At 35.6% G+C, this 26,915-nt stretch overlaps 1 protein-coding gene across 4 annotated transcripts in view; it reads right to left on the bottom strand.

Moving 5' to 3' along the window:
- LOC150098931 (cytoplasmic aconitate hydratase-like) overlaps positions 1-26,915 on the bottom strand; it is a 373,379-nt gene that overhangs the window by 105,545 nt on the left and 240,919 nt on the right. For all 4 annotated transcript variants that reach the window (XM_090405009.1, XM_090405006.1, XM_090405010.1 and 1 more), the window contains 3 exons: positions 24,912-25,028; positions 24,650-24,809; positions 8,059-8,194 (listed from right to left, as the gene is read on the bottom strand). In XM_090405009.1, coding sequence (XP_090261135.1) covers positions 8,059-8,194; positions 24,650-24,809; positions 24,912-25,028 — 413 coding nt within the window. The remainder of the gene's footprint in view (positions 1-8,058; positions 8,195-24,649; positions 24,810-24,911; positions 25,029-26,915) is intronic.

The following is a 26,915-nucleotide window of genomic DNA, read 5'->3' as shown; positions in this document are numbered from 1 at the left end:
TGGGGTGGTGGTGTGAGGCAGCATTAAGAAATCTTCCTGTGTTGGTGAGTTTTCTGTAAATGGAGAAAGATAATCTGTTTTCTTTTTCATTGATTTCTATTAGGATATCAAGGAAAGGTAGTTTTTTTATGTTCTTCCTGTTCCAAAGTGAATTTTATGTTGTTGTTGTGCAGATTAAGATAATCTTTAAAAGAAGTGAGTTCCTCTGTTGTCCATATAATGAAAATATCGCCTACATAATGAAGCCAAATTTTCAGATTTTTATGATAGTTGTTTAGTGCATTATTTTCAAAATTATCCATATAGTTTTGTTAAAGCTGGTGATAGAGAGGAGCCCATTGCCAGTCCTTTTTGTTCCCAAAATTTGTCTTGATACATATTTTTCTCACCAACACAGGAAGATTTCTCAATGCTGCCTCACACCACTACCACATGCAAAAAATAGGTTTAATAAAAACCTTGAGGGATAAAGCTTTCAATACTTCCAGCACAGAAGAAAAGTGGAAGGAAGAATTACATTATTCAACACAGACCCTCACAAAAATGGTTTTGAACCTAACACAATCAAGAAAATCCTCAACACACCTAAAAAATAGGTTTAATAAAAACTTTGAGGGATAAGAGCTTTCAATATTTCCAGCCCAAGAAAAGTGGAAGGAAGAATTACATTATTCAAAACAGACCCTCACAAAAAATGGTTTTGAACCTAAGACAATCAAGAAAATCCTCAACACACCTCCTACAAGTATCTCACAAAAGCAAGATTTCAAGAACACAATTATGCTACCATACATCAAGAATGTTATGGCCAAATTACTATACAAGCATAACATCAAAAGTAGCTTTTCTACCACTAAAAAAAAATCAAGATTTCTGCAGCCCCCAAAATCCACATCACCCTTTAAAAAAACCAGGTGTCTATAAAATTTACTGTTCCTGTAGCATCTGTTACGTAGGCCAGACAGGAAGATCAGGGGAAATTCGTATGAACGAACATAAAAAAGACGTGCAAAAAAGGAGTGAACACAAATCAGGCCTAGCATCCCACAAATTTCCACTGACTATAATGTACTTTGGCATAAAACAAACATGTCTTATATTGGGAAAAAAACTGTTTCACAAGGAAATTTAAGGAAGCTGCAAATATGCTTAGAATCCCAACACAATGCAACAAAAACCAGGGCCTAATTCTACACCAAGTTTGGTCAGCATTTATAAAAAATATACCTAAGTCAGACCTCGGACAGAATGAAAGTGACAACATCCAGCATTGTTCAAACATAGCATGCATTAACGCATATATCGATTCTGCATTTAGATTTTTTATTATGATGAACAGTTAGACTGCCATAACAACATCTAATGGACTATTCTGAGTAATTTCTCATTTCTTGTGTTTAAACTTTTAGTTACATTTAACCCTTGAAGATGCAAGTCAAATGACATACGAAACTTGTCAGGTTTGTTTATCTTTGAATAATATAAGCACGTAAACACAAGAAAGATATTTAATTAACCAAATATTTCGATCTGGAAATTGTGATATATTTACTGTTTTCTTCAGAGTTTGCCAGTGAACTCCAAGGATTGGTTCTTGTCATTCTCTTTCATTTTTTTTTTCTTAAATAATGGTTGTTGTATTTGAGTCTACAGTTCACATCTAATAGCTGTTCAACTTTGATTTGTTTCAAAATTTTCTTACACACCCTTGTTTTCAATATGAAGTTCAATGTCTGCGTGGTTAGCCTAGTGGCTGTGCGCTTCGCAACCATATGCCTGGGGAAGGAGTGTCCTAGGTTCGATTCCCGTCGGTGACGTGAGGAGCTGAAGGATCTTCCTCAGCCATAGCCAAGTTAGCCAGTCTTGGGCGTGGACAGCAGGGTTTTTTCCCCAGTTTATTCTGGGGTTTTTCATCCCACAAAGCAGCCAAACTGGCCTTGAGAACTCAACACTACAGGCCATAGGATACACCGAGGCATAAGGCTGACCACCTTATCCTGTAAACGGAGTGAGGTCCGATGATCAATGGACCCTCGACACCGCAAGGTAAAAGAGGGTATAATGAAGATGATGAATGATGAATGAATGAAGTTCAATTTTATCTTGCTCAACACTAAATGGCACTTCCTATTTCAAATCCTGTGTATACTCTTGTGACAGTGAGAAAACATCACTGTCAACAACGTAATCACTGAGACTTTTCTTATTCTTTGCAACTTCTCTTCATGTGAATTTGTGCATATTTTTATGTTGGAGCATGGTGTTAGTAATAACTACTCAATGTCCTGAGCAGAAATCTAGGAGGTACTTAACATTATTATTAGCTTTGCTCTTTCTCCAAATTTTCCCAAAACATTCTTATGTCTGGTAATCATCTCCTGCTCTGCTGTTTATATCTCCAACAAGGACCAACTTTTCCTTTTTCATTGTGTCAGCTACGTTCTCTAATTCCTTGAAAAATTCCTCCACTTCTTCCTTCTTTAATTTTATTATTTATTTACTAATTAATCATTATTTTTTTTTTCCCACAGGAGGTCATGCTAGGTGAGTTTAGCAATTTTACGTGGGCTGTTCAATAAGTAATAAGACTAATTTTACTGTGGCGAAACCACTCATCACAATATGAATTTTTGTGGAATAAAGAAATGTTGCTGTCTGTTAACAAAAGAGGGTGATAGATGGCATATACGGGCTGATGTGCCAGAGTGTCACGTGACTAAACGCAAGCTTGTTTCGCCGTGCCTACGAGGCACGACCAGTCTTTGAAATTTTATCGCATAACAGCGTTATGCGATTAAATTTTGTGTGCATTTGCAAAAATCGGCATCGGACATTTTTAACATGATACGCGAAGCTTTCCACGATGAAGCAATGTCGAGGGCAAGTGTTTTTTGTTGGCATAAAACTTTTAAGGAAGGAAGGCAAAATGTGGAAGATCTTGAACGTGAGGGAAGACCTTCAACATCTATCACAGAGACAATGATCAACACAGCAACGATTATCATCAAGCACGTCAAAAGGAAGCTTCCATTGCTGAAGAATGGCTTCTTACTGCACCACGATAATGCAAGCCCACATATTGCTGGTTGTGTATTGGATGTTTTGCAGAAGAACAACACAGATACCACACCCTCCATACAGTCTTGATCTCGCACCGTGCAATTTCTGGCTGTTTCCTCAGCTCAAGAAACCAATAAGAGGCTGCCATTTCGAAAGCAACAAAGCATGTGTAAAGCGGTTTTGAAAGAACTCTCAAAAAAACTGACTTTCACATGTGTTTAAGAAGTGGACGCAACGTTGGGACAAATGCATTGCGTCTCACAGCATAAATGCTGACGATTAAAGGTAATCTGTTTTCTGTATAAATATAGTCTTATTACTTATTGAACAGCCTACATAGATGTGGTGTAGTTTACTATGCTGCTAGTTGTTGTAATGTAGCAGTTGTATGTAGATGTATATATAAATATTCCTGAAGATAACCTTAGCACATCCACACTGCCTGTGGGAACTCGCTTTAAAAAAGGTCAGGGAATTTGACAATAAAAACATTACTTACCCTAACTCCTAGTTTCCACCATATCCTTCAAAGTAGTCCTCTTGAGCACGTATACAGTCCCAGGATGTCCTCAAGTGTCTCTGTGTTGAGCACCTTCTACGATTCTGAGACTATCTTGTAAATCTTGTCAAAATGACACCCTTTTGTCAGAATTTCAATTTCATATTGGGGAACAGGAAAAAGTCACAGAGGTAAGGTCAGAGGTCATAGGGAGGATGAATGACTGTCGTGTTTTTGGAAGTCATCATCTAACTTGGAAGCACTGTTCTCATGGAGAACTCAGTTATTGTTCTTCCACTTGTCTGGATGTTTGCACAAAATGCTCTCCCTTAGCTGGTTCAAAACCACACAGTAAAACTCACTGTTGATAGTTTGACTAGGGGGAAGAATTTGGGTGAAAAAAAAAAAAAAAAAAAAAAACTATCAACATTGACTTGACACTGATGTACTTTTTTTTTGGTGGCAGTGAATCTGTAGACTGAGGCTAAAACAAAATTTGATGTAAAAAATATTTGCTCCTTAAAATTCGGCATTTCAATTGGAGAAGAAAATCACCAAACCACTAAAACCTGATGTTGCAAAAATGCATATAACCCTAGAACACAGCCTCTCAGCTGTTGGCATACTGATCAACAAAGGATACTGACCACTCCTGATAACAGTGAAAGGCCATACAACAACCTGTTCACATGCGCTATTCAAATTCCCCACACTTTTGGGTAGCACCTTATATGTATATATGTCACTTCCATGTAGAGCAGACACATTTTCATAGTTTATATGGCATATTAGTTGCAACTTTTGGACAGAACTTTATGTGTAAAATTGGTATTTGTGAACTGTTGTAATTATATCAAAAATCTTAAAAGCAATTCGAACAGTTTTCAAGTTATTTATATACATATATATGTGCATATACAGGTAACCCTCGTATAACGCGGATGTTAGGTTCCACAGAAATGCTGCATTATATAAATCGCGTTATGCAAGACAGACTCGGATCACATAGAAAAAGTAGGGTTATGTTCCGAAATGTTTTTTTTTTTAAATTATATAAACAACAATGACATATCCAACAAAAAATATTTTCATTTAATTCAAGTAATTCATGTAAGTCAAGAAAAAAATAAACTATGAAACAAAATACATAGTATAAACTTATAAAAATACAAATTGTACGTAAACTTCATTGCACATAATGCATAAATGTTTTAGGCAAAATAAAATAAAGTGCATAATTTAATCGTCATCACTGTCTTCAAAACGAACATTTCATAGATGTTCTTTATTTATGAGTGGCCAGACGTCGTCATCACTTGAAATTTCTTGGATATCATTTGTATAATTCACATTGCATACTTCGGCTGGTTTAGTTATCAAGAAGTCAGTAATGATACCTTGCTTAGCACTATGCTGCAATTTTTTATTAAGTTCATAATAAGGAGCTAAACAAATATCCAACTGTCTCGTGAATTTTTCGGAGCGTTCCATTGAGGGATCATTATCTGTAAAATAACATCCTAACTTTCTTGCCAAGTCCAATCCTTCTGCTAATTTCTTTAAACTGAGTTCTTTAACAGATTCATTACAATCAGAATCTTCGGCAGAACTTTTCCCACCTTTTGGTTCGACATCATCTCTTAACTGTACCAGTTCCTCCTAATTTAAATATATTTCCCCATCAATTAATTCACTAATTTCGTTTTCAACCATATAGCAAAAGCCCTCTAAGTGGCTGTTACTATAAAAATAAAATTTTTATATAAAAAAGCATTACATATTGTATGTAACTCATCAGAAAATAAAGTGCTCAGCTTGAGATTAACACACTTATGATTTTTAATGCGCTTTCCTGGCAGAAAATGAAGACAACTTTCAATAATAAACACTTTATACGGTAAACACTCAACGTACATGTGTGCTAAAGGGCATTTTCTCTAATCGCTACTTATAACTACATGTGCGATACAGGCAGACGCAAATTTAACAACTATAAAATTTGATTTTTAAGTCGCGGGGCGAAAAATGTATGAAAAGATAAAGGGTTACTACAATTTGTAGATTGTGTTATATCGAAACCGCATTGTATAACTAACGTGTTATATGAAGGTTACCTGTACATTTTTATTTGCTTAAAAGGTAAAAGGATCAAAATTGAATTTAAGCATAATACCTGTACAGGATGCACTCATCTTTTATCAACAAATTCAGTTTTTATTCAAAATGCAAAACAGTACAATAAAATAACAGTAGCAAAAATGACCAATTTGCAAAATCAGTTGGATCATTCCATGTTAAATTATCTAATTAAGAATAAAACTGAAGCTGCATAATTTTGTATTTTGATGAAAACCACATCAAAAGTTATTTAGCTAATCTATCCTTTCAAAGGGCAAAAATACTTTTCAGATTTTTCCTGGCATCCTATTAATTATGGGGGCCCCCATTTGTATTTGGTGGATCCACAGAATTTTTCGAAATTCTGTACATTTTAAAATTAATCTCATATTAATTTTAAAAGCCACCTGCTCAATGTGTTCTGAGTTCTCATTTTTCCCATTTCTACTCAACCCTGCAAGTTTGATTTTTTATGTTTCATTTATACATGTAGTGGAATATGTATACCCAAAATAATGTTGATTGCAGCCTATTTTATCTGAAAAAAATTGCTGCAAAAAAATAATTAAAAATGATCAATTTTGAAGTCCACCCCCGCAAAAAAAAAGGTTTTGTGGGAACCAAATCAATATTTGAAGTTGTTGAATATGTTGATTTTTTTGACCAAAAAACTAATGTAATAAAAAATAACTAACCCTTGGTTTATAGGTCATAATAATTATTTAATAAACCTAATAGTTTTGCCACTTAAGCTAGTGGCTTCATCTGTGTTAAGGATGAACACACAAATATACAATAAGCATTAAATATGAATCATTATATAACTAAACACCGAATGTGTAGGAACCATTACACAAAAATACAAGTAAGACAGAAACATGCGGAAGCTGGCACATGGTCAGTCACTGTTCAGCAGGTGAGTCTCATAGTTTGCAAAAAAATTAAAGTCCGATGTGTTAAAAGATCTAATTAGTGACTTCCAAATGTCACACAAAATCATCCTTGGTTTCTGTTCATTGTGCCTTGTGAGTGGATTACCATTGTAGCCTCTTTGATGTTGCAGGCACTGAAGTTGTCTTCTATGTATGGCATGAAGTTCTTGTCCCAATCAATGTTGTGGTGAGTGTGGGAGAAATGGAATGCTAGACCTGAGCTATCTTCTCTGTTGTTGATGTCTCTAACATGCTTCACTTGTCTTATTTCTAAACTTCTCAGTGTTGCCCTATGTAATTCAGGCCACACGAACATGGGATATTGTAAACTCCAGGATGTTTATTGAAAGGGTTGCAGTCCTTGGGTAAGCGTAACAGATTTTGTACCCTGTCATGAGATTTGCAATTTTTAGTGAAAGTTCAGCAATAAAAGGGATGGAAACCGAGGCTCTGTAATGAATGTCATGGATCTGTTGTGGACAGGGATTAGAGAATAGTATTCTTTGTGCCATTTTTTAGGATATCCATTGCTCAACAGTTGAAGAATAGAGTGTAATTTTGCTGTTAGTGTTCCTTCATCTCTTATAATAGAGATCGCCCTCTTTTTCAGCATATGTAGAATACCTAATTTTTGCAAAATACAGTGCAATGAGGAGAAATGTAGATAAACTCATTATAATGGTACGAAATCTGTTATGACTGCTCAAGGACCACAACCCTTTCAACGAACATCCTGGAGTTTACAATACTTCATGTTCTTGTTGCCTTAATTGTAACCAGAATGAGCATATGCTCTTGGGTTATACACATTTGTCATTGTTAAATCGCACCTATATAAAGTAATGTATTGTATCATATTAAATAAATAAATGACACAGCTAAATTACTAGTATAAAAAAAACTTTTAAATGGTTTTTAAAAGCTTTTAAAAAACTATTAAATGGCTGCTCGAAACAATTTAATTGTTTCTCATCTCAGCTATCTTCAACTGCAACAATAAATTGTTATTTGAAAAAGGCTGAAGAGATTAAAATTACAGAAGGAGACCAATTTTGCTTTACAGACACCTATCTCATAAAAATTTCAAATTTTTATTTGATGTCCTGCATAGTTTTTTTGGGGCTCAAAAGTACACCTTGAAATTAAAATGGCAGTAAAATATCTGAAATTGGACAACCTGAAAATAAATAAATAAAATTAAAATTGGATGTCATAATTAATAGAATGCCTAGATGATATCTAAGAAAAAAAAAAAAATTTTCCATCTATAGGATAGAGTGGCAAAATAACTCATTTTCATCAAAATAAAAAATTATACAGCTTCAGCCCTCTGATGATTTAACTTGGAATGACCCACTTATGATCTTCAGCATGAAGCACTGAAGTCTCAAACATAAAACTAGTCCAAAGATTCAACCATGTAATACTACTACTAATAGAAAAGCTTACCCAAGTTTTTGAAGGTAAGGCATAACACCTGACTCCTGCAAGTAGTACGTTACCACCCCACTTCCTGGTGACATGCTTGTTTTAATGAATGGAGCAACTTTTAAACCTTTCTCTACTGCTTTCTTAGCAAGCAATCCTGATTAAAAGAGCAAAAACACTTTTTATTATAAAATTATTTTCTGCACGACTGCCAAATAAAAATAAAAAATGCTAAACACATCTATATTATAATAAACTACACGTAATGATGCTACGATGTCATTCAGAATAAAACACCCAGCAAAAGTCATTTTTTGTATTGAAATGACAGTAATTTCCTATTATATTTGCATTTCCTATTATGACAAACTGAACAGAAATGTTATATTTTGCAATAATGATATCATCTGAGTTAAAGGAAAATATGTGTGTATTTGTGGCACAAAGAAGCAAACATATGAGTTCTCTCATAGCATATGTGTGCTAGGAGAGCTTTGTACCACACAGAGAGAGGTAGCAGTATGGTACAAGGATTCAGTAGGTTTCCATAAATATTATTAGCCTCTCTACTGAAGAAACAGTAATTTCCCATTATATCTACATTTGTCAGCAAAATAAATATAAGTATTTTGTATACTGCAGCAATAGCAATTCCACAATTATACCTGTATTTTGTTAGTATAATAATTATTAGCCTTCCATATTGAAAGATAGCAATTTCCGATTGCACCTGTATTTGTCTGTATGATAAATTTAGTACAAAAATGAAATACACAAAAAACATGAATTCAACTATGTATGGTTTTGAGACCCCTCTCTTTAGTCTAGAACTTAAAAAAATCCATTACCATTCCCTAGACTGAAGATACCTCAGAGAAAAATTCAAGTGTTCTAAAAAAGGTTATGATGACCTCTAGATGTGTCTTTTTCTCCACTAGACATCAACATAAGCTATGAAGAAATGTTTCCTCTACAGATGACAAAATCAGTGCATTTAACCTATGTCCTTAATACTTTTTGTTTTTAATGAAAAAATGACTAATGATTTTGTGAAATTTAATTCAATAACCTAAATCTTCTTCTTCTTCTGCAGCTTCTCCCACTTAAGTGGGGTCACTGTTTGTAATGAGTCTCCTCCACACCTTCCTGTCTTGGGCTGTCACCACATCCAAGTTCTTCATCTTCAAGTCCTCTTCTACCAGCTCCCTCCATCTCTTCTTTGGCCGCCCGCGCTTCCACCTTCCTTGCACATCCATCTGCATGACCCTTCTTCCCACATATTCGTCCTCCTTCCTCATCACATGACCAAACCATCTCAATCTTGCCTCCTGTATTTTCGCTCCTAAGTTCGTAACTTTCACTGTTCCCCTGACATAGTCATTTCTCAGACGATCCTTTCTGGTCACACCGCACATCCACCTAAGCATTCTCATCTCTGCTACTTCCATCCTGCTGATATTATTTTTCCTCAGGGCCACAGTTTCTATAGCATATGTCATAGCTGGCCTCACTACTGTCCTATAAATTTTTCCTTTCAGATTGATAGGCACCCTCTTATCGCATAACACTCCAGCCATCTCCCTCCAGTTCCTCCAACCCGCTTGTATCCTGCATCCCACTTCCTTCTCAGTTCCTCCATCTTCTTCCACTGTTGAACCTAAGTATCTAAAGTCTCTCACCTTCCTGATGACATTTCCTTCCAGCTCCAGATCTGTCTCCTGGCCACCGCCCACTGCGCAACACATATACTCTGTCTTACTTCTGCTCAGTCTCATACCTCTCTCTCTTCCAGTACTTTTCTCTATCTTTCCAGTTTAGTTCCCACTTCTTCTCTTGAATCTACACACAACAAGATGTCATCTGCATACAACATTGTCCAAGGCGCATCTTCTCTCACCTCCTCTGTTACTACCTCCATCACAATATTAAACAGAAACGGACTTAATGCTGACTCTTGATGCAAGCCAACTGTTACTTGAAAACTTTCTGTCTGTCCCAAACAGGTCCGAACACTTGTCTTCACATTTCTGTACATTTCCCGCACCAACCTGACATATTTCTCCGGCACCTTCTTCTCTCTCAGACACCTCCAGACTTCTTGCCTTGGCACTCTATCGTATGCTTTCTCTAGATCAATAAATACCAGATGTAGCTCCCTTTGTTTCTCTCGATATTTTTCCATCATCTGCCGTAACCCAAAGATAGCATCTGTTGTTGATCTACCAGGCATGAAGCCAAATTGTTCCTTTGCAATCTCCACCTCCTTCCTCAATCTACCATCAAGAACCCTTTCTAGGATCTTCATTGTGTGGGACATCAACTTTATTCCTCTGTAATTTTTACAGTCTTGTGCATCCCCTTTACCCTTGTAGATGGGGACAAGAGTACTCTCCCTCTATTCCTCAGGTATATTTTCCTGTTGGCGAACTTTCATGAACAGGTCCCACAGCAGGTCAATTCCCTCTTCCCCCAGTGCCTTCCATGCCTCCACTGGAATTCTGTCGGGGCCCACCGATTTTCCATTCCTCATCCCCTTCATGGCCTCCGTCACTTCCACTCTACTGATGTTCTGCACCATCCCCTCAGAAGGCTGCCCATCTCCTCTGAGAGTCCTTGCATTTTCCTCATTCAAAAGTCCCTCAAAGTATATTTTCCATCTGTTTCTTATGTCCACATCCCTCCATAATACTCTTCCTTCAGCATCTTTGATCTGCCTCACATGTAAGATGTCCTTTGCTGCTTTATTTCTACATTTCGCTAGTTGGTAAATTTTTCTCTGTCCTTCCTTTCTTTCTAATTGATCATACAGATCTTGATATGCCATGGCCTTCGCCTGTGCCACAACTCTCTTGGCTTCTTGCTTTCTCTCTTTGTACACCTCTCTGTCCTCTTCCACTCTTGACTCATCCCACTTCTGCTTTGCCTTCCTCTTAGCTGTCACTGCCACTTGTACATCATTATTCCACCATCAACCCTCCTTCTGCTCCTTTCCAGATGTCTCACCAAGCACCTCGATTGCACAGCTCAGGATTACTTTTGAATTATGTTTCCACCAATCCTGTACACTTTGCAGTCCATCCGAAATCCTCTCTAGCACCCTCTCCCTAAAATGATTCCTCACACTCTCCTCTTTTAAGCGAAACCACTTAATTGTCTTCATCCCACGGCATCCAGAAGTCCTTATCTTCGATCTTATTTTAAAGTCTGCGCACAGCAGTTGGTGTTTCAATAACCTAAATACACGAATGAAAAAAACTGCATCAATAAAATAAGTGATTCATAATGTTTAGTGACAAAATAGGAGAAACATGATGTAATACTTCCAAACTTTGGCATCATTAAATGCATAATATTTTATTCCTTTCCTCCCTTCCTTGGCCTGCTTTAACAACAGTTTCCATAGAATTTGAAACTAAGTTCCAACTTGCAGAAATAAGAAGTTATTCTCCTGCTTTGCAAAGTTTTAATAAGACAACATTAACACCTGAAATTTTGTAAGACCACATCATTTGCATTCAGAGGAGATGAAAAGTTCAAGCAACAGGCAACTAAGCAGTCTGTGGAATTGTGTATGAGACAGAGTGAGGTAATTTCATTCATTCATTAAAACTAATAAGTTTTAATAATGAATGGAAGAGAGGAGAAATGATAGAAACAAACAAGTTGATAAAGTGATCTTACAAATATGAGCACATGATTTTATAGCTTATGATAAGGGGTAGAACTTGGTAGTATATCTGAATGATTAGGTGGAATGTTAGATTAAGGTGGTCAGTGAATGTTTACAAAAACAGATTGATATTTGAAATAAGACTGATGAGCCTGACACCTTGGAGGACAGCTATGGAACCACAAACTGTATGAAAGCAGCATGGTTAATTAAAGTCAAAGTCATTGGGAAAAGCAGATCTGTTTGGAAATTCTGAATCTTTTTACCTGTCCAATTTTGAGTATGTTTATTTTCAGTAACATGTATTAATAATTCCAGTTCCTTTTGCTTGGATGGTGGTGATATATATTTTTTTCTAGTATTTTAATGGGAGAGTTAACTTTTTTTTGTACATTTTGAATTATTTTTGATTTTATTTTCGCATTTAATTAGTGGCAATATAATGCATTTGCACTTTCAATTTTTAGTCTCTCTAACATCAATGACCCACTAGCAGAATTACAACAGGAAAAAAAGAGAAAACAAAACTATGGTAATGACAAAAAATTATTTTAATTGTTTTAAAAATCAATTCACAAGCTCATTATTTTTTTTATGAAAATCCCACTCATAAAAGGTTAGAAATATTATCATCATCAGACCTCTAAGGAGTCAAGAGATTCATTATTGTGGGAGATCTCACTCTCTCTCAAACACAGCATATCATACCTTAAATTAAATGCATTCACTGTCTCTGCATTCACTCCACTTTCAGGCAATGCACTCCAATTACCCACCACTCTCCATGCAAAAAATCTACTCCTAACACCTTTGCTCACACCTGCCTTATACGGCTCCTAGGGATGACTTCTCCCCTCTGTCTCCAGATATTCTATGAAAAATCTCGCCCACATTAATCTGGTAATTATCCATTAGCAACTTATATGTCTTGAACATGTCCCTCCCCCTGTTTCTATCCAGTGGGCTCTGCGATTTGCATTTCTCAATCTGTCCTCATATTTCACATTCCAGAGAACATAAACAGACTTAGTTAATTGTCTTTTGGAGACGCATGGTTTAGTTCAGGAACGACAGTTCAGAGTAGCATGGGGGAATGTATGTTTCTATGCCAGTGAGGATTGCTTTGGTGACACATTTTCAGTGCATATGTTTGGGTTGGAAGGCTGGAACAATAATCCAATCATGGGAATGAGGCATAGAAGTCACAGAGGCTGTCCCACTTTGTACTGTTATAATGCCAAACTACTTTTGTATTGGGAGTGGCTGTGTAAGTGTTGTAGCATGAGGAACGAGATGAGCACTAGATTGTGGTCAAAATTCCCCAGGGGCTCAGTATAATGATTGGTATTTGGCAGGGTCACTGGTGAGGAAGAGATCTAATGTGTTTGGGGAGTGGTTGAGATTATTTGGTATTCTGGTTGGCTTGTGAACAAGCTGTCTAAGGTTGTCAGTGATTGCAAATATTTCAGCATCTCTACCTGCAAGATCTGTACAACTGGAGGAGGAAAGCCAATTGGTGTTGTGGGCATTAAAATCTCCTAGGAGGAGGATTTTGCTGTTGGGAAAGTGGGACTGGAGAAAATCAATTTTTTAAGAAGAGGAAATTAAAGAGCTCAGAGCGGTTGGTGGCATTAGGGAGCAACAGAGAAAGCAAATGAATATGACTGAGTGGGAAAAAAATATTTTCAACCAAAGAAAGTGAAAGTTGGGCGATTTTAAGTTGGGTGCTCTCTGACAAGGTATCTCAGAGCAGATGTATGCACAGGTGCCACCCTTAAATCAAAAGGAGTTAAAGAATGTGTAGTTTGGAAGGTTGAGACGAATAGTGCTGGGAGAGGTCAGATTTACTACAAGACTGGTGATCATGAGACACTCAGGAGACAGATTGCAGCTGTAGCATGAAATGAGGAGTTGGGTGGAAAGGTGATCAATGCTACTTGGGTGATATTCAAGAACTATCTAGTAGAATCAATGTCTAAATATATTCCAAGGGTCAGAAGTTTAAATAAAATAGGTGTGAAATGGATGAATGAAGAGATTAAGCATGTGAGAGACAGAGAAAAAAGGAATTATGTAGGCAACATAAGATGAGTTAATAATTGATTCTGTGAGGATTACAAAGAACAGGTAAGGCAGATGACTCGGTTGGTAAGGGTAGCAAAAGCGAAGTATGAGCAGCAGTCAGCTAATCAAGTAAAAAAAACCTAATGAGTTACTTCGATATGTAGCCAGCAAAATAAAGGAATGATTATGAAAGCAGTACAATCTAGCCTTCCTCCATTCCCTTTGAAACTTAATCCAATATAAGATACATATTAAGCAAACATGTCAGAGCAGATGTAAAATCCCTGGCAGATTTTTCAAAATATGCAGTGATATGGTTGGCTACATGGTTAGCGTATCCGCTCTCCAGTCAAAAGGCTGTGAGTTCGAATCCCACCGCGAGCATGGATGCTTGTGATTGTTGATTAGAGAAAATAATATAAGAACAACTGCTGCAAAGGATATAGTTGAGATATTTATTCAGCAGTTCATAAAGATCTTTCGTTCTTGTGAATGTGACATCATGGAGAGTTTAAGAGAAGTTGATGATGATGAGGATGAGAGACTGACTGTAAATGAGCAAGAGATATATGGGAAATTGAGCAAACTTGATGTTAATAAGACTTGGACTTGATATATTATTATTATGTGACACCTCTAGAGAGTCCAAAGACTCATCAACAGAGGGCACCTACTCTACGGCTCTCTGTCTCCACCACTCAATCCACCAACTATAGCAAATCACATCATCTACACCAATGCCATCTAGTAGCCACCACCACTAGTATTTTCACAGACAATCACAAGCATCCATGCTCACGGTGGGATTTGAACTCGCAGCCTTTTGGCTGGAGAGCGGATATGCTAACCATGTAGCCAACCATATCACTGCATATTTTGAAAAATCTGCAAGGGATTTCACATCTGCTCTGACATGTTTGCTTAATATGCATCTTATATTGGATTAAGTTCCAAAGGGGTGGGAGGAAGGCTAGATTGTACTGCTTCATAAAGGAGATCACATAAGTCGAGCATCAAATCATAGGACAATCTGTGTGTCAGCTGTTGTGGTCATAGTGTTGGAGAGGTTGATGAGAATCAGAATCCAGAATTTAGTTGACGTGATCGTATTATCTTTGATGAACAGCATTGATTTGCTAAAGGGAGGTCATATTTTAGTATTCAACTTACTTATTACAATAAGGACAGCAGCACTGGACATGGGAGATGCATACACATTAATATACTTAGATTTTGCAAAGGCTTTTGATAAATTACCACCTGATAAGTTCATAGTCAAACCAGAGCAGATATGATTGGATATTAGATTAGTGACTGGATTGGAGATTGGCTGTCTGATAGGTATCAACAAATTGTGTATGGGGGGAGAGCAATATCCCAGAAGAGGATAGCCACTAGTGGTGTGCCTCAGGGGTCTGTTTTAGGATGATTCCTGTTTAACCTGCATGTTAATAATATTGGGAAAGATTTGGATGGGGATATCCAGTTGTTTGTAGATGATGCAAAATTGGGACAAACTATGAGGAAAAGAGCAAATGTTCAAGCCTTACAAGAAGACTTGAATAGATACAGTGCATGGGCACAGGAATGGGGGATGCCAGTTGCAAAATGTAAGGTTTTAACATTTGAGAAACAAAGATGGGATGCATAATTTATACTTGGTGGGGATATATTGTTGGAGGTGTAGGAAATAAGATATCTTGGGGGTGATGGTGGATAAGGATCTAAAATTTACAGGACATATTGCCAAAATTGTGAGGATAACACAACGAATTCTGACAATTATGCGGACATTAACTTGTAGAAGTTAGGAGATTCAGATTTCATTATATAAGGCTCTGATCAGGCCACATATGGACAGAGTTGGTCACCTGGTTTTCAAAAGGATGTAGAGATGTTGTAGAGGGTAAGGAGATGATTGACTAAAATAGTTTCTAATCTCTGGAATGTTGAATATGAAGAAAGGTGTTGAAACGATGCAATTTGCAGAGTCTAGTGGATAGGAGGAAAAAGGATGATATTACAGAGATGTACAAGTTGGTAAGGGATTGTTATAGAGTTAACGTTGAAGAGGCTTTTCATAAAATGGTGGGAGATTGAGGAGAACAAGTGGTCATCCCTGGAAGCTGTATAAGTATGGTGTGAGCAAGGAAGTGAGAAGCAGGTTTTTTTTGCATGGAGTTGTAAATGATTGGAATGCATTGCATGAGAGCATGATGTGTGCAGAGAATTTAAATGTGTTAAAAAGGGGCCCTAGATGAGGCATTGACTCCGTGGTGTCTTAAGATAATAATAATAATAATAATAATATTGTAATTTTTATCTTATTTTGTATGATGATGCAACAGCCGTGAGTCCCTTTTACTTGGAGGTACGGCACCATCTCAATTCCCCCTAATTTAATCTGGGCACAGGACCAGCATAGCTGACGAATCAGGCCTATGGCTGGGTCTTAAGTATTCCTGACTGTAATCCATGTGTGTTCACAGGGCCAGTTTGCCTGTTTTGGGGCACATGAAAAACTCGAGTTTCCAGGTGAAAAAAACCTCTACCTCTGTATGAGACCAGCTAACTCACCTTTTGTCGAAAGAGACCAGATAAAGGTTCCTCACATCACAGACGGGAATCGAGCCCACGTCCTTCCTACCAAAGGGCTTCGTCTATATTGACTGAACTACGGAGGCTCTATATTGTAATATAATAAATTTAGTTTAATCCTTTATCAAAGTGTGAGCAAACAAAGTTTGCACCTGAAAGTATCTTCAGGATTGGGGTAAGGTAGCACAACACCGGGCAACTAGTTGCAAAGGTGGAGCAAGCTAACATCACTCCTATCTCAGTATCTCCCATAATAATGCACAATGTGGATAAGTATGTGTGTGCATTATAATGGGAGATACTGAGATAGGAGTGATGTTAGCTTGCTCCACCTTTGCAACGAGCTGCCCGGTATTGTACTACCTTACCCAAATCCTGAAGATACTTTCAAGTGCAAACTTTGTTTGCTCACATTTGGATAAAGGATTAAACTAAATTTATTACAGTCTAACCAAGTGAAAAATAAACTTTCAATATATTGTAATAATAATCTTAAATCAGGAAAATCCTGCAATTTTTTTTTAGATCAAATAAATAAAATTTAATTTCCAAAAACAATTGTGCACTGTTTCTTCACTTCTAAAAATTCATCAGCATTATAAAAAAAATATTAAAAAGTTACACTTTTAATAATTTTTAAAACGCATAAATTGTGAATTTATCACAACAGATTGTGATAATGATGCAAAGGACCTTGACATGTAATAATAAAGATGTTATGGTTCCACTGTATAAGCCCTCATATGGATCATTGTGCACAGATTTGGTAACCTAGTTTTAATGGTTATGAAGGTCTATTAGAAATGGTTTAGAGAAAATTCGAAAAGGTGGTAACTGGTCTCTGGAATGTGGAGTATGAAAACAGATTGGGGGAATGCAATTTGCAAAGCATCATCAATAGGAGAGGGGATATGACTGAGACACATATGTTGGGCTGTTTTCAGAAAGAAATTTTTCATAGAATGGGAGAGGGAGGAGTAGAACAACAGGTCATCTCAGGACACTGTATGAAGAGGGTGTAGGCAAGGAAATAAAGAGCAGGTTCTTTGCATGGAGACTGGCTGATGAGTGAAAAGCACTGCCTGAGAGTGTGGTGAATGTGAGCAAGTTGAATGAATTTAAAGCATTGTATAAGTTTTGTGTGTGATACTGTGTACTTTCCACATTGACTCCACAGAGGTCTGATGTTAATAATAATAAAAGAGAAAAGCAGGAAAAAAAAAATTAAATACAGGCTTGGCCAAATGTGTATGAGTTAGGTCTTCTTCATGCATTAGATGTAATATCTGTTGTGACCAAGACTTCATCTTCTTTAATAGTATCTTTTAATCTTTTTCTAGGTCTTACTATTCTTCTCTTATTCTTTGGTTTCCAACTACAGACTTTTTTTATTATTCTATCTTCACTTCTTCTCTCCACATGTTCAATCCATTTTATTCTTCAGGTTGCTACCCAATTGTTTATTACTTGTATTTCACATTGTTTTCTTATATCTGTATTTTTTATTTTATCTAATCTAGTTTTATTTACTATTTTACTTAATATATTCATTTCACCTGTGTTTAACATTTGTCTTGTTTTTCTAGTGTCTGGTCTTGTTTCTACATTATATGTCATAATAGGCCTGATTACTGCTTTATAAATTCTGGGTTTTGTCTCTATGCTTTAGGTACATAATCAATTTTACCACCCAGTGTAAAAACACCACCCCTACTTAGTCGAGCCTGAAGCAGCTTGGGAAAAAATCCAGTCTTTGTTCAGCACAGCATGGTTTCTATAATATCTAACTTTTAGCTCATCCCTGGTACTAATACTAGTAAACTATATGTTAAATTACTTTTATGCGTGGGAATCGCACAAAATATACAGTGAATTTCGGTTAACTGGGCCACATTGGGAACAGTAATGTGGCACAATTAACTGGATTAAGGCAGCTGCCCCAATTAAATAAAGCTGCCCATCAAGATTTAGGTTTATGTACATAGGACTAAACTATGAGTTTAGACAAGGTTTTTGTTTATTGTGTATCAAAATTACTGACTTATAAAATTAACTTTAATTAAAGTAAAATATTTGCCATGAAAATAATTTCATTTATATGATGTACATAGTAAACATGCATGCAGTTAATGATGTTGTAGGAAATTATCACAGAGCCTCTGTAGCTCAGTTCACATAAATGAGCCCTTTGGTTGGAAAAACCTGGATTTGAATCCCATCTATGATGTGAGGAACCTTTATCACATCATCAATCAAATGGTGAGTTAGCCAGTCTTATATGGAGGTGCAGGTTTTTTTCTCCCAGACACTCTGGTTTTTTTGTCCCACAGAACAGGCAAATTGGCCCCGTGAACACACAGATCTACAGCCAAAAATACTTATGGGATGAAGCAGAGGAGTGACATGCAGCTGCATTAATTCATCATGACCCCTAATCAGAGGATTCTACTGATCCCAAGGGACAGATGGGTTGAAGAAAAAGAAGGAATTAATCATAGCCCTGCACCCCTTTTTTTGATCGACTGCAATTAAATCAAATTAATGCAGATATAGCGTCATTGCCTTCCTGCATGAAATAGTCTTAACCCAGTAATAAATTTTCTAGCATCTTGGGTAATCACTCATTCAAGCTCAGGAGTGGCATCCTCATCATTTTCTTATTCTTCTAATGTCCTCCGATGTTTTGCTGTAATTTCCTCCTCAAAATCTTCATTTTCATAATAGTATTGGGACTACCATCAACAGATGCACACTCTTAATAGTTTCTGATGCACTTCACATCTAATGGGACATCTGATTTTTTTAAAGATACTTGTGACATAATGATTAGAAATACATACATGTTTACACAAGAATAATGTTTAATTTGCCAAATATTTCGGTCTGAATATTACAGACCATCTTCAGTGGCTACATAGGAATAGTTTTAAAAAACAAGGTGGAATACGAACAATTGATCATTCACACATAGAACGAGCCGCATGATGTCATATCGCTAAGTATTAGAAGAGAGAGTAAACATTTTTAAAGTCATAATTAAAGATATTAATTCAGAAATCCATATAATAATCTTAAATAACATTAGACTAATATGATCAATTCTTCGTATTCCACCTTGTTTTTTAAAACTATTCCTATGTAGCCACTGAAGATGATCTGTACTATTCAGACCGAAATATTTGGCAAATTAAACATTATTCTTGTGTAAACGTGCATATATTTCTGGGACATCATTTTCACTATCACTCACATCCAGCATAACAGCATAACATTGTTAAATGATCCACTGCTTTCACTGAATCAAACAGTATAGTGTGATAAAATAAGCCCGGTTTTATCAGCATTGCAGATCATCAGCACTAAATTTTTGAAGAAAGATAATTGGTGTTGCATGTTCCATTCCAATAGTTGGAATGGAACATGCAACACCATTGGCACAAAAGTTAATTAATTGGCAAAAATTAATTGGCAAAGCAATTAATTAATTGGCACAAAAGTTAATCTCTTTACGAGATTAACTTTTGTGCTGACTTTCTTAGAAACTATAAAAAGAACCAGTAAATTTTTTTTTTATTTCTGTTATTATTAATTGCCTGTCCTAACTCATAAACCAATTCTTAAAAAATTCAGATGTCATCTACACATTTTTGTTCACATTGTACTGAACTGGTAAACTCTCCATTTCTAGTCCCTTTGAAGCATCATCGAAGCCTGGCCCTTTTTCCAATAATTAACAGCTTTCATTTATCAGTTGCTAACACATTTGAACAACATAACATTTGCAGGCGTAGACTTCTGTGGCTAATTGGTTCAAAAGATATATTTTGGTGATTACACCACATTTTTGTATAACTGAATAATAAATTTGTTACATGATCCACTGCTTTCACTAAATCAAACAGTATAGTGTGATAAAATAAGCCCTGTTTTATGAGCATTGCAGCACTAAATTTTTGAAGTAAGATAACAATTTTTCTAACACCTCATAAGGTAGAGGTTACTGGCTGGCCCAATTAAATGAAGCAAATTCTTAGTTAAATTCTTATAATAAATAAGCTAAATCAATTCTTATTAATTCTCATTTTGTTTTTGTTCTTCCAAACTTGTCCTAATAAAACAGCTGCCCTGATTAACCTGTGGACCAATTAGCCAGAATTAATGATATATAGTAAATTCGTTTGCACACCACCACCACCATCAGAATGTTTTATCTCACTATGACCGACTTTTTTTGAATAGTACTTCAAAATTATGACATCAATCAAGAAACTGCATGAATGCTCAATTAGCTGTAGTTCTAGGGCTATCATGTAGACTGCATCTTGCATCAGAAGATGTTATTACCGTATTTTCTCGAATATAACTAGCCCTCATGTATATCTCATACCCCTGATTTACAAAAAATAAATAAAAAAGTTTTGCATATAATTTGCATACTAAAAAAAAAAAAAAAAGAGTTTAAAACTTTAAGAAATAGATAATGAATGTTGTTATGGCAGTTTCAGATATTTTGGAATTCAGTTGAAGCGAACCAACATTTCAACTGAACAATCGTCATTGGTTTGCCTTTTTTGTTAAGTCATGCAATCTTTTGTTAATATCACACCAATCATATGCATAGAGATGGAAGGAACAAGTAGAGGAAATGTGGGAGTGAGAGCACTGATTCCTACTCGATCTTAGATTGTGTGGGGATGGATTAAGATTAAGAGACCATCATTAGAACTGTTGTGCAACTGGATTTTGAGAGCTTGGAACATGATTTTGCCAGAGTGGCTGATCACATAAATAACGTCGATAATTAAAATTTAAATGCATTCATTTTAACTTAATTTAATTATAAATGTCAATTTCGTTTTTTTCTGAAAAACTTTAGTTTACAAAAATCCCGTATATATCTCACACCATTTAACTTGAATTTGATGTAAAAAAGTGCTAGTTATATTCAAGTAAATACAGTATACTTTCCATAAGATACTCATGTAATGACAAGAGAGACTTGTTGAGTTACCATTCAGAGTAAAAATAACTTTAAACTCAACAACATTTTAACATTGCACATTAAAGCCATCATGTGAAATGGTATACACTATTTTGTCAAAAGTGTCTGGACACTAACTGTTTGGATTTCCCATCACTACAACAGTGCTGTCAATATGAGGTCAGGCCTCCTTTTGCTGCTGTTATAGCCATTTACCCTTTGGGGGTATGTTCTCCACTAAGTTCTGGTAAATTACTGCTGGAATTCATTTCCATTCCTCCAACAGAATGCCCGAACAGTTGACAAGTGTTAGTTGGGCGAGTAAGTCTGGCACACAACCTTCACTACAGCTCATCCCAAAGATGTTCAACAGGATTGAGGTCGAGGCTTTGGGATTGCAAGTTCAGTTCTTCCACCTCCAAAACTTCAAGCTAGGGTTCTTGCTTTGTGAGCAGGTGCATTATTGTGCTGATTAAGGAAAGGGCATATTTCAAACTGTTGCCACAGTGTAAGAAGAATGGAATTGTCCAAAATGTCATTGCAGGCATCAGCATTTATAGATCCACACTCAAAAAGCAATGGGCCCAGTCAAAACCAGTAAAAACAGACCCAGGCAATTATGCTACTGCCTCCAAAATTCCATTGGGCAGTGGACATTGATCCACTGTCCAATGCTGGTGTTGTTTGCACCATTCCAGATGACGCCAGGCATTGGCAGGTGTAATCAATGGCTTATGAGCTGCAGCATGACCATTAAACCCAAGGGCAAACACCTATTGGCAAATAGTTCTGTCACTGGCATCCGTTCCAGAGCGCATGTCAAAGTCATGTGCAATGGATGCTAAGGTTGACTGACAACACGCTTGAAAGTTTGCCAGTCCCAATTTGTCAGTTTCTTGGGCCTACTGGTTTGGTGGTTCCATCATGTTTCCACTTCATGATAACCTTGATGACAGTACACCTGGAAGCATACAATGTGGCAGAAATCTCTTGGACTGAATGACCGAACTTGTGAATTCCGACTATCATACCATGTCCAAATGGACTCAACTCTTTTCATCCACTCATCCTGATGGCAAAGAATGTTACTCTACATTGTTAATGACTATGTTAGATTAATAGAAGTTAATCTAAGATGGAACTATGATAAACTATAATATCATTTTCTACATACCCTCATGATAAAGTACAATATCATTTTTTGATATCTACATGGTTGGTAGTTTCCTATTAACAACTCTGCCAAATTAATCTGTTATTTGTCAGGTCTCTAATATTCTCAGATTTGGTCTTCTGAGATAACATTAACAGCAGTAATGTAGCTAGATTCTATATAAGTAATCAGGCCACTTTAGATTACTTATAGTCACACACCTTTGAATGCTAATATTGTCAAGTTTCTGTCTAATGTTTTCATTTTAAATATGATTCTGAAATTCATGCAACCTGTCTGCTCACCTAATTTTCCTAAGAACTCTCAAATCTGTAGTCTCTTTCTTCTCTTTAATTAACCATTTCATTTCCAGCTCACCTTTCATATATACATGCAAGTTAAAAACAGTTTGAACACCATCTTGTATACTGATATTTTTGACTGATTTCTTTAATTCTATATAAATTTATTCAATTAGCTCCCCACCACAATATCTTTTTTTTTTTTTTTTAATCTTTTTTGGACTTAATTTTATATCTTCAATAAAAATTGTGTCCTTGGAAAATATTTTGATATATTTTACTTGTTTTCTACATTCACCAAACTGGATATTTTCAACATTCATTTACCACAGCCCTGCCTATTTCTGTGCAAAGTTTTTAACAGAAGTTACTCAATTTAATGAATCCTGAAGATGTTAGCCTTAAATAAATTCTGTTATGCTCTTAAATACATCATCTGTAAATTGGGCATTATGTCTCAATTACACCATATAATTGAAACATTCTGACATATCTTTTTCAGCATGTAATCATATGCCTTTTCCAAATCTACAGAACTTAAATACAAATCTTTGTTATATTCTGATGATTTCTCAATTGTTTGTTCTACAGAAAAACTCTGGTCTTATTTGGCTTAAACCCAACTTGTTCATCTCTAAATTTTTCTTCCATAGTTTTCCAATTCTCTTTTCAAGTATACTTACATAAGCCATAAACCTTACTAATGGAAATTGCTCTATAATTCTGTGACGTGGCCGAAATATTGAAGGTATTCATTAAAGTTTCCTTTAATTAATACATCCATTTTATGCATTGAAAATTCCTTAAGTCAATTACCAGTAAGATCTGATGATATTGGAGTTGTTTACATCACACCAAAACATGGTATGAAGGCAAATTTAAGGAAGCCTGTGAGATTCTTATCACCCACCCCAATCTGAACAATCATGATGGTCTAAAAATCCCAAGCATATGGAAGGCACATATTCTACCCACGGAACCTCTCTCTCTAAGAGTTAACTATAAACAGGACTATAGGTAATCCAGAATCCTAAATCTAAAATAACAATTGTAATGTTAAAAATAGGACATCATTGTTACTGAAAGAATGTTTTTCTCAAGTTATCTTAAATAGAATTTAGCTTTCAAGTAGTTTCTAAATAATTAATTAATTTGTATTTTTTCCCCCACTAAAGGTCATGCCAGTAGAATAACCGGTGATCAAATCATTGTTTCTTTAGCTTACTGTGTGTAATGTAACTCAGCTTGTCCTTGTATATTTGTATATACCCCAGATGATGATCCTAATATGAAGATCGAAATGTCGGGAAATTAAAAGAGTTATTTATAACACGGTCGAGAAGTCCATAATTTCTAAAATGAATGCTGATCACCGTGCAACACTAAAAGAAAGGAATGATATTGGAGTCTTGACAGATAACAGATTAATTTGGAGGAAAACTGTTGACAAGAAGTTAATGATGATGTAACTTTTTCATGTAGTATTATCATAATATCCTGTACACCCCATGAGGGTATATTTCAGGAATATGATGACGATAGGGCCATAAGGCATCAATTTGGCATAGTAAGATATTGAAATGGAGGATAATATAGATCCAGCCATATTTTATATGCTATTTATATAAATATGATATCTAATATCCCTAAAGAAAGGCACAATAAATTATTTTAAAAAGAAATTGTAGATAAAAAAGAAATCATTGATCAAACTGTATAGTGATAATAAAACATTGAATTAAATTTTATTTGAAACTGCAAATATGAAGTCAGGTAAGTATTTTTGAAATAACTGATATTTTATATTTAAATTTTATAGAAGATAAACAGAACTTTATTCTTACCTGCTCCTAACATAACAGACGGATTGCTGGTATTAGTGCAACTAGTAATGGCTGCTATAACAACAGATCCATGATGAAGCATATATTCATTGCCCTCAAACACAAATGGAACAGAAGTATGCAAATTCTCAGCACTAATTCCATACCCTTTAAAACCAACCTATATTAAAAATGACAAACACATTTTGAACTAATAATAAAAAATATAGTTACAAAAATAACAAGAAAATTCTGGACAAGATATAAATACAGGGTGACTTACTTTGTTTTCTAAGCAGCTCAAAAAATCACATTTCATGTCACTGACTGGAACTCTATCATGGGGTCTTTTAGGACCACTAAGAGATGGAACCACAGTACTTAAGTCTAATTCTACAACCTAGAAATATAGTAAGAAAGTTTTCTTTATTGTCTAATATGAGCTTAAATAGAGCCCAGGAATGAAAATGATATATTTGCACATAACATTTAATTGAAATAAACAGATGCAAAAAAATTTAATTTACTGTACTTTTCTGAATATTTCTGTAGCAAACATAATAAAAGACACTAGGTCATGGTAGTTGCAACTACGAACAATATCTTTTTAATATAATTTTTCTACAGTATTGAGATTGCTCGAATGAAGCTTAATTATTAATTTCCATTAAAAGGCTATTGTTTTGACAAAATACTCAGGATTAGAACTGGAACTAAAGTTCTGTGTCGATATTTGAAATGCTTATACTTGTATTGTTCTTGCTGGCAACTGTTAATCATCTCATTTATATATATATATTTATTCAGAAAAGCACTTGGGGGGGGGGGCATTCACACTGTTATTAATTCACTATTCTCAGGCATACTGGCTGTTTCAGCCATCACCCATACCAGTACTAAAGCAACTGAGGTGAAGTCATTAGCCTCTATATATACAAATAGTCCAGTTGTGAAGATACTTCACATACAAACATTGTTTACACTTCAATAAAGGATTAAACCAAGAATATACTTTCTTGGCATGTTTAATTTGTAGTATAACCAAGTGAAAAAACTTGCAACACCTATCTCTAATCCAGAGTATTTTAATAATAAAGTAATACCCATTTCACTACTTGTACACAAATATATGATTTCTGCATTACTTTAACCTTGGTATTTCTTCTGGGTTTGGCTCCCAGTGATGAGACCTCAATAAAGGTCAAAACTAGTCTGGGTAGTGGCCCTTCCCATAATGCATAACATTATGCACATCTGAAATGGCAATCTGATGTGAAGTCATTAACCTCTATATACATATAGTCCAGTCGTGAAGATAATTCACACACAAACATTGATTTCTTGCACTTGGATAAAGGATATACCAAGAATATAATTTCTTGGCATCCTTAATTTATAGTATAACCAAATGAAAAAACTTTCAACAAAGTATTTTTTTACTTTATTTATTAAGTAGAGATCTCTCATAAATCAGAAATAAAATACTCTATTGTAAATCAATATTGAGGGTAGGGCTAAAGGATAGATAATCTGAGTACCTGTCTCTAGAGACCAGACATGATAATACTGTGTAAAGTAACTTCAGGCCAATAACAAGGTGGTGGTGGTGATCTCAGATGGACATCTACCACCCAATTACTTTGAAAAATTAGTAAATGAGATGAACAGTGGCAGAAGATATCCAGCAGCAAAGCAGTCATGAGTACATTTTGGTACTGGGAGTAGGTTAAAAAACTATCAGAAATATGTAGAAAAATATGGATTTCACATTTGGAAGTGATATTCAGAGGGATATCAAATATGGATGTAAAATACAATTTGTAGCAACTGCATTGTACATTTCATAAGACCTGGTCAAATGGTTGAATTCCAGTTGATGGAGTATGGCACTCACAGTGCGCATCTATAAAAATGGAAGTAAAACTATATGGGAATTATAAAAGAATTTTCCTACTGAGTGTTCCAGGAAGATTCATTATTATTATACAGGTTTCCTCATGGAGTCCAATGATGCAGTAAGGAAAGGCCCTTCTATATCACACGATAAGATATATATATATATATATATCTGTGTGTGTGAACACATTCATCAAACCTGCACCTACAACTCAGCAGCCTATCATAAGCTGCAAAACCTCAATTGTATTCATATTTTAAGATCTTCTAACTATTATATTTCTAATGAATTTCCCAAACTCTGAACACCACATTTCCTGTTTCTGACATGTACAGTTGCAGAGGAAGGATCAGAGTTAGACATCACCTGCTTATCAGTTACCGAATCCTT

This window comes from Typopeltis vanoorti, chromosome 15 (genome assembly GCF_054136105.1).
Source record: "Typopeltis vanoorti isolate ZY-2024b chromosome 15, IOZ_Tvanoo_1.0, whole genome shotgun sequence".
NCBI classification, from domain to species: Eukaryota; Metazoa; Arthropoda; class Arachnida; order Uropygi; family Thelyphonidae; genus Typopeltis; species Typopeltis vanoorti.
The sequence above is the reverse complement of the archived record's forward strand: the minus strand, read 5'-3'. Positions and strand labels throughout refer to the sequence as shown.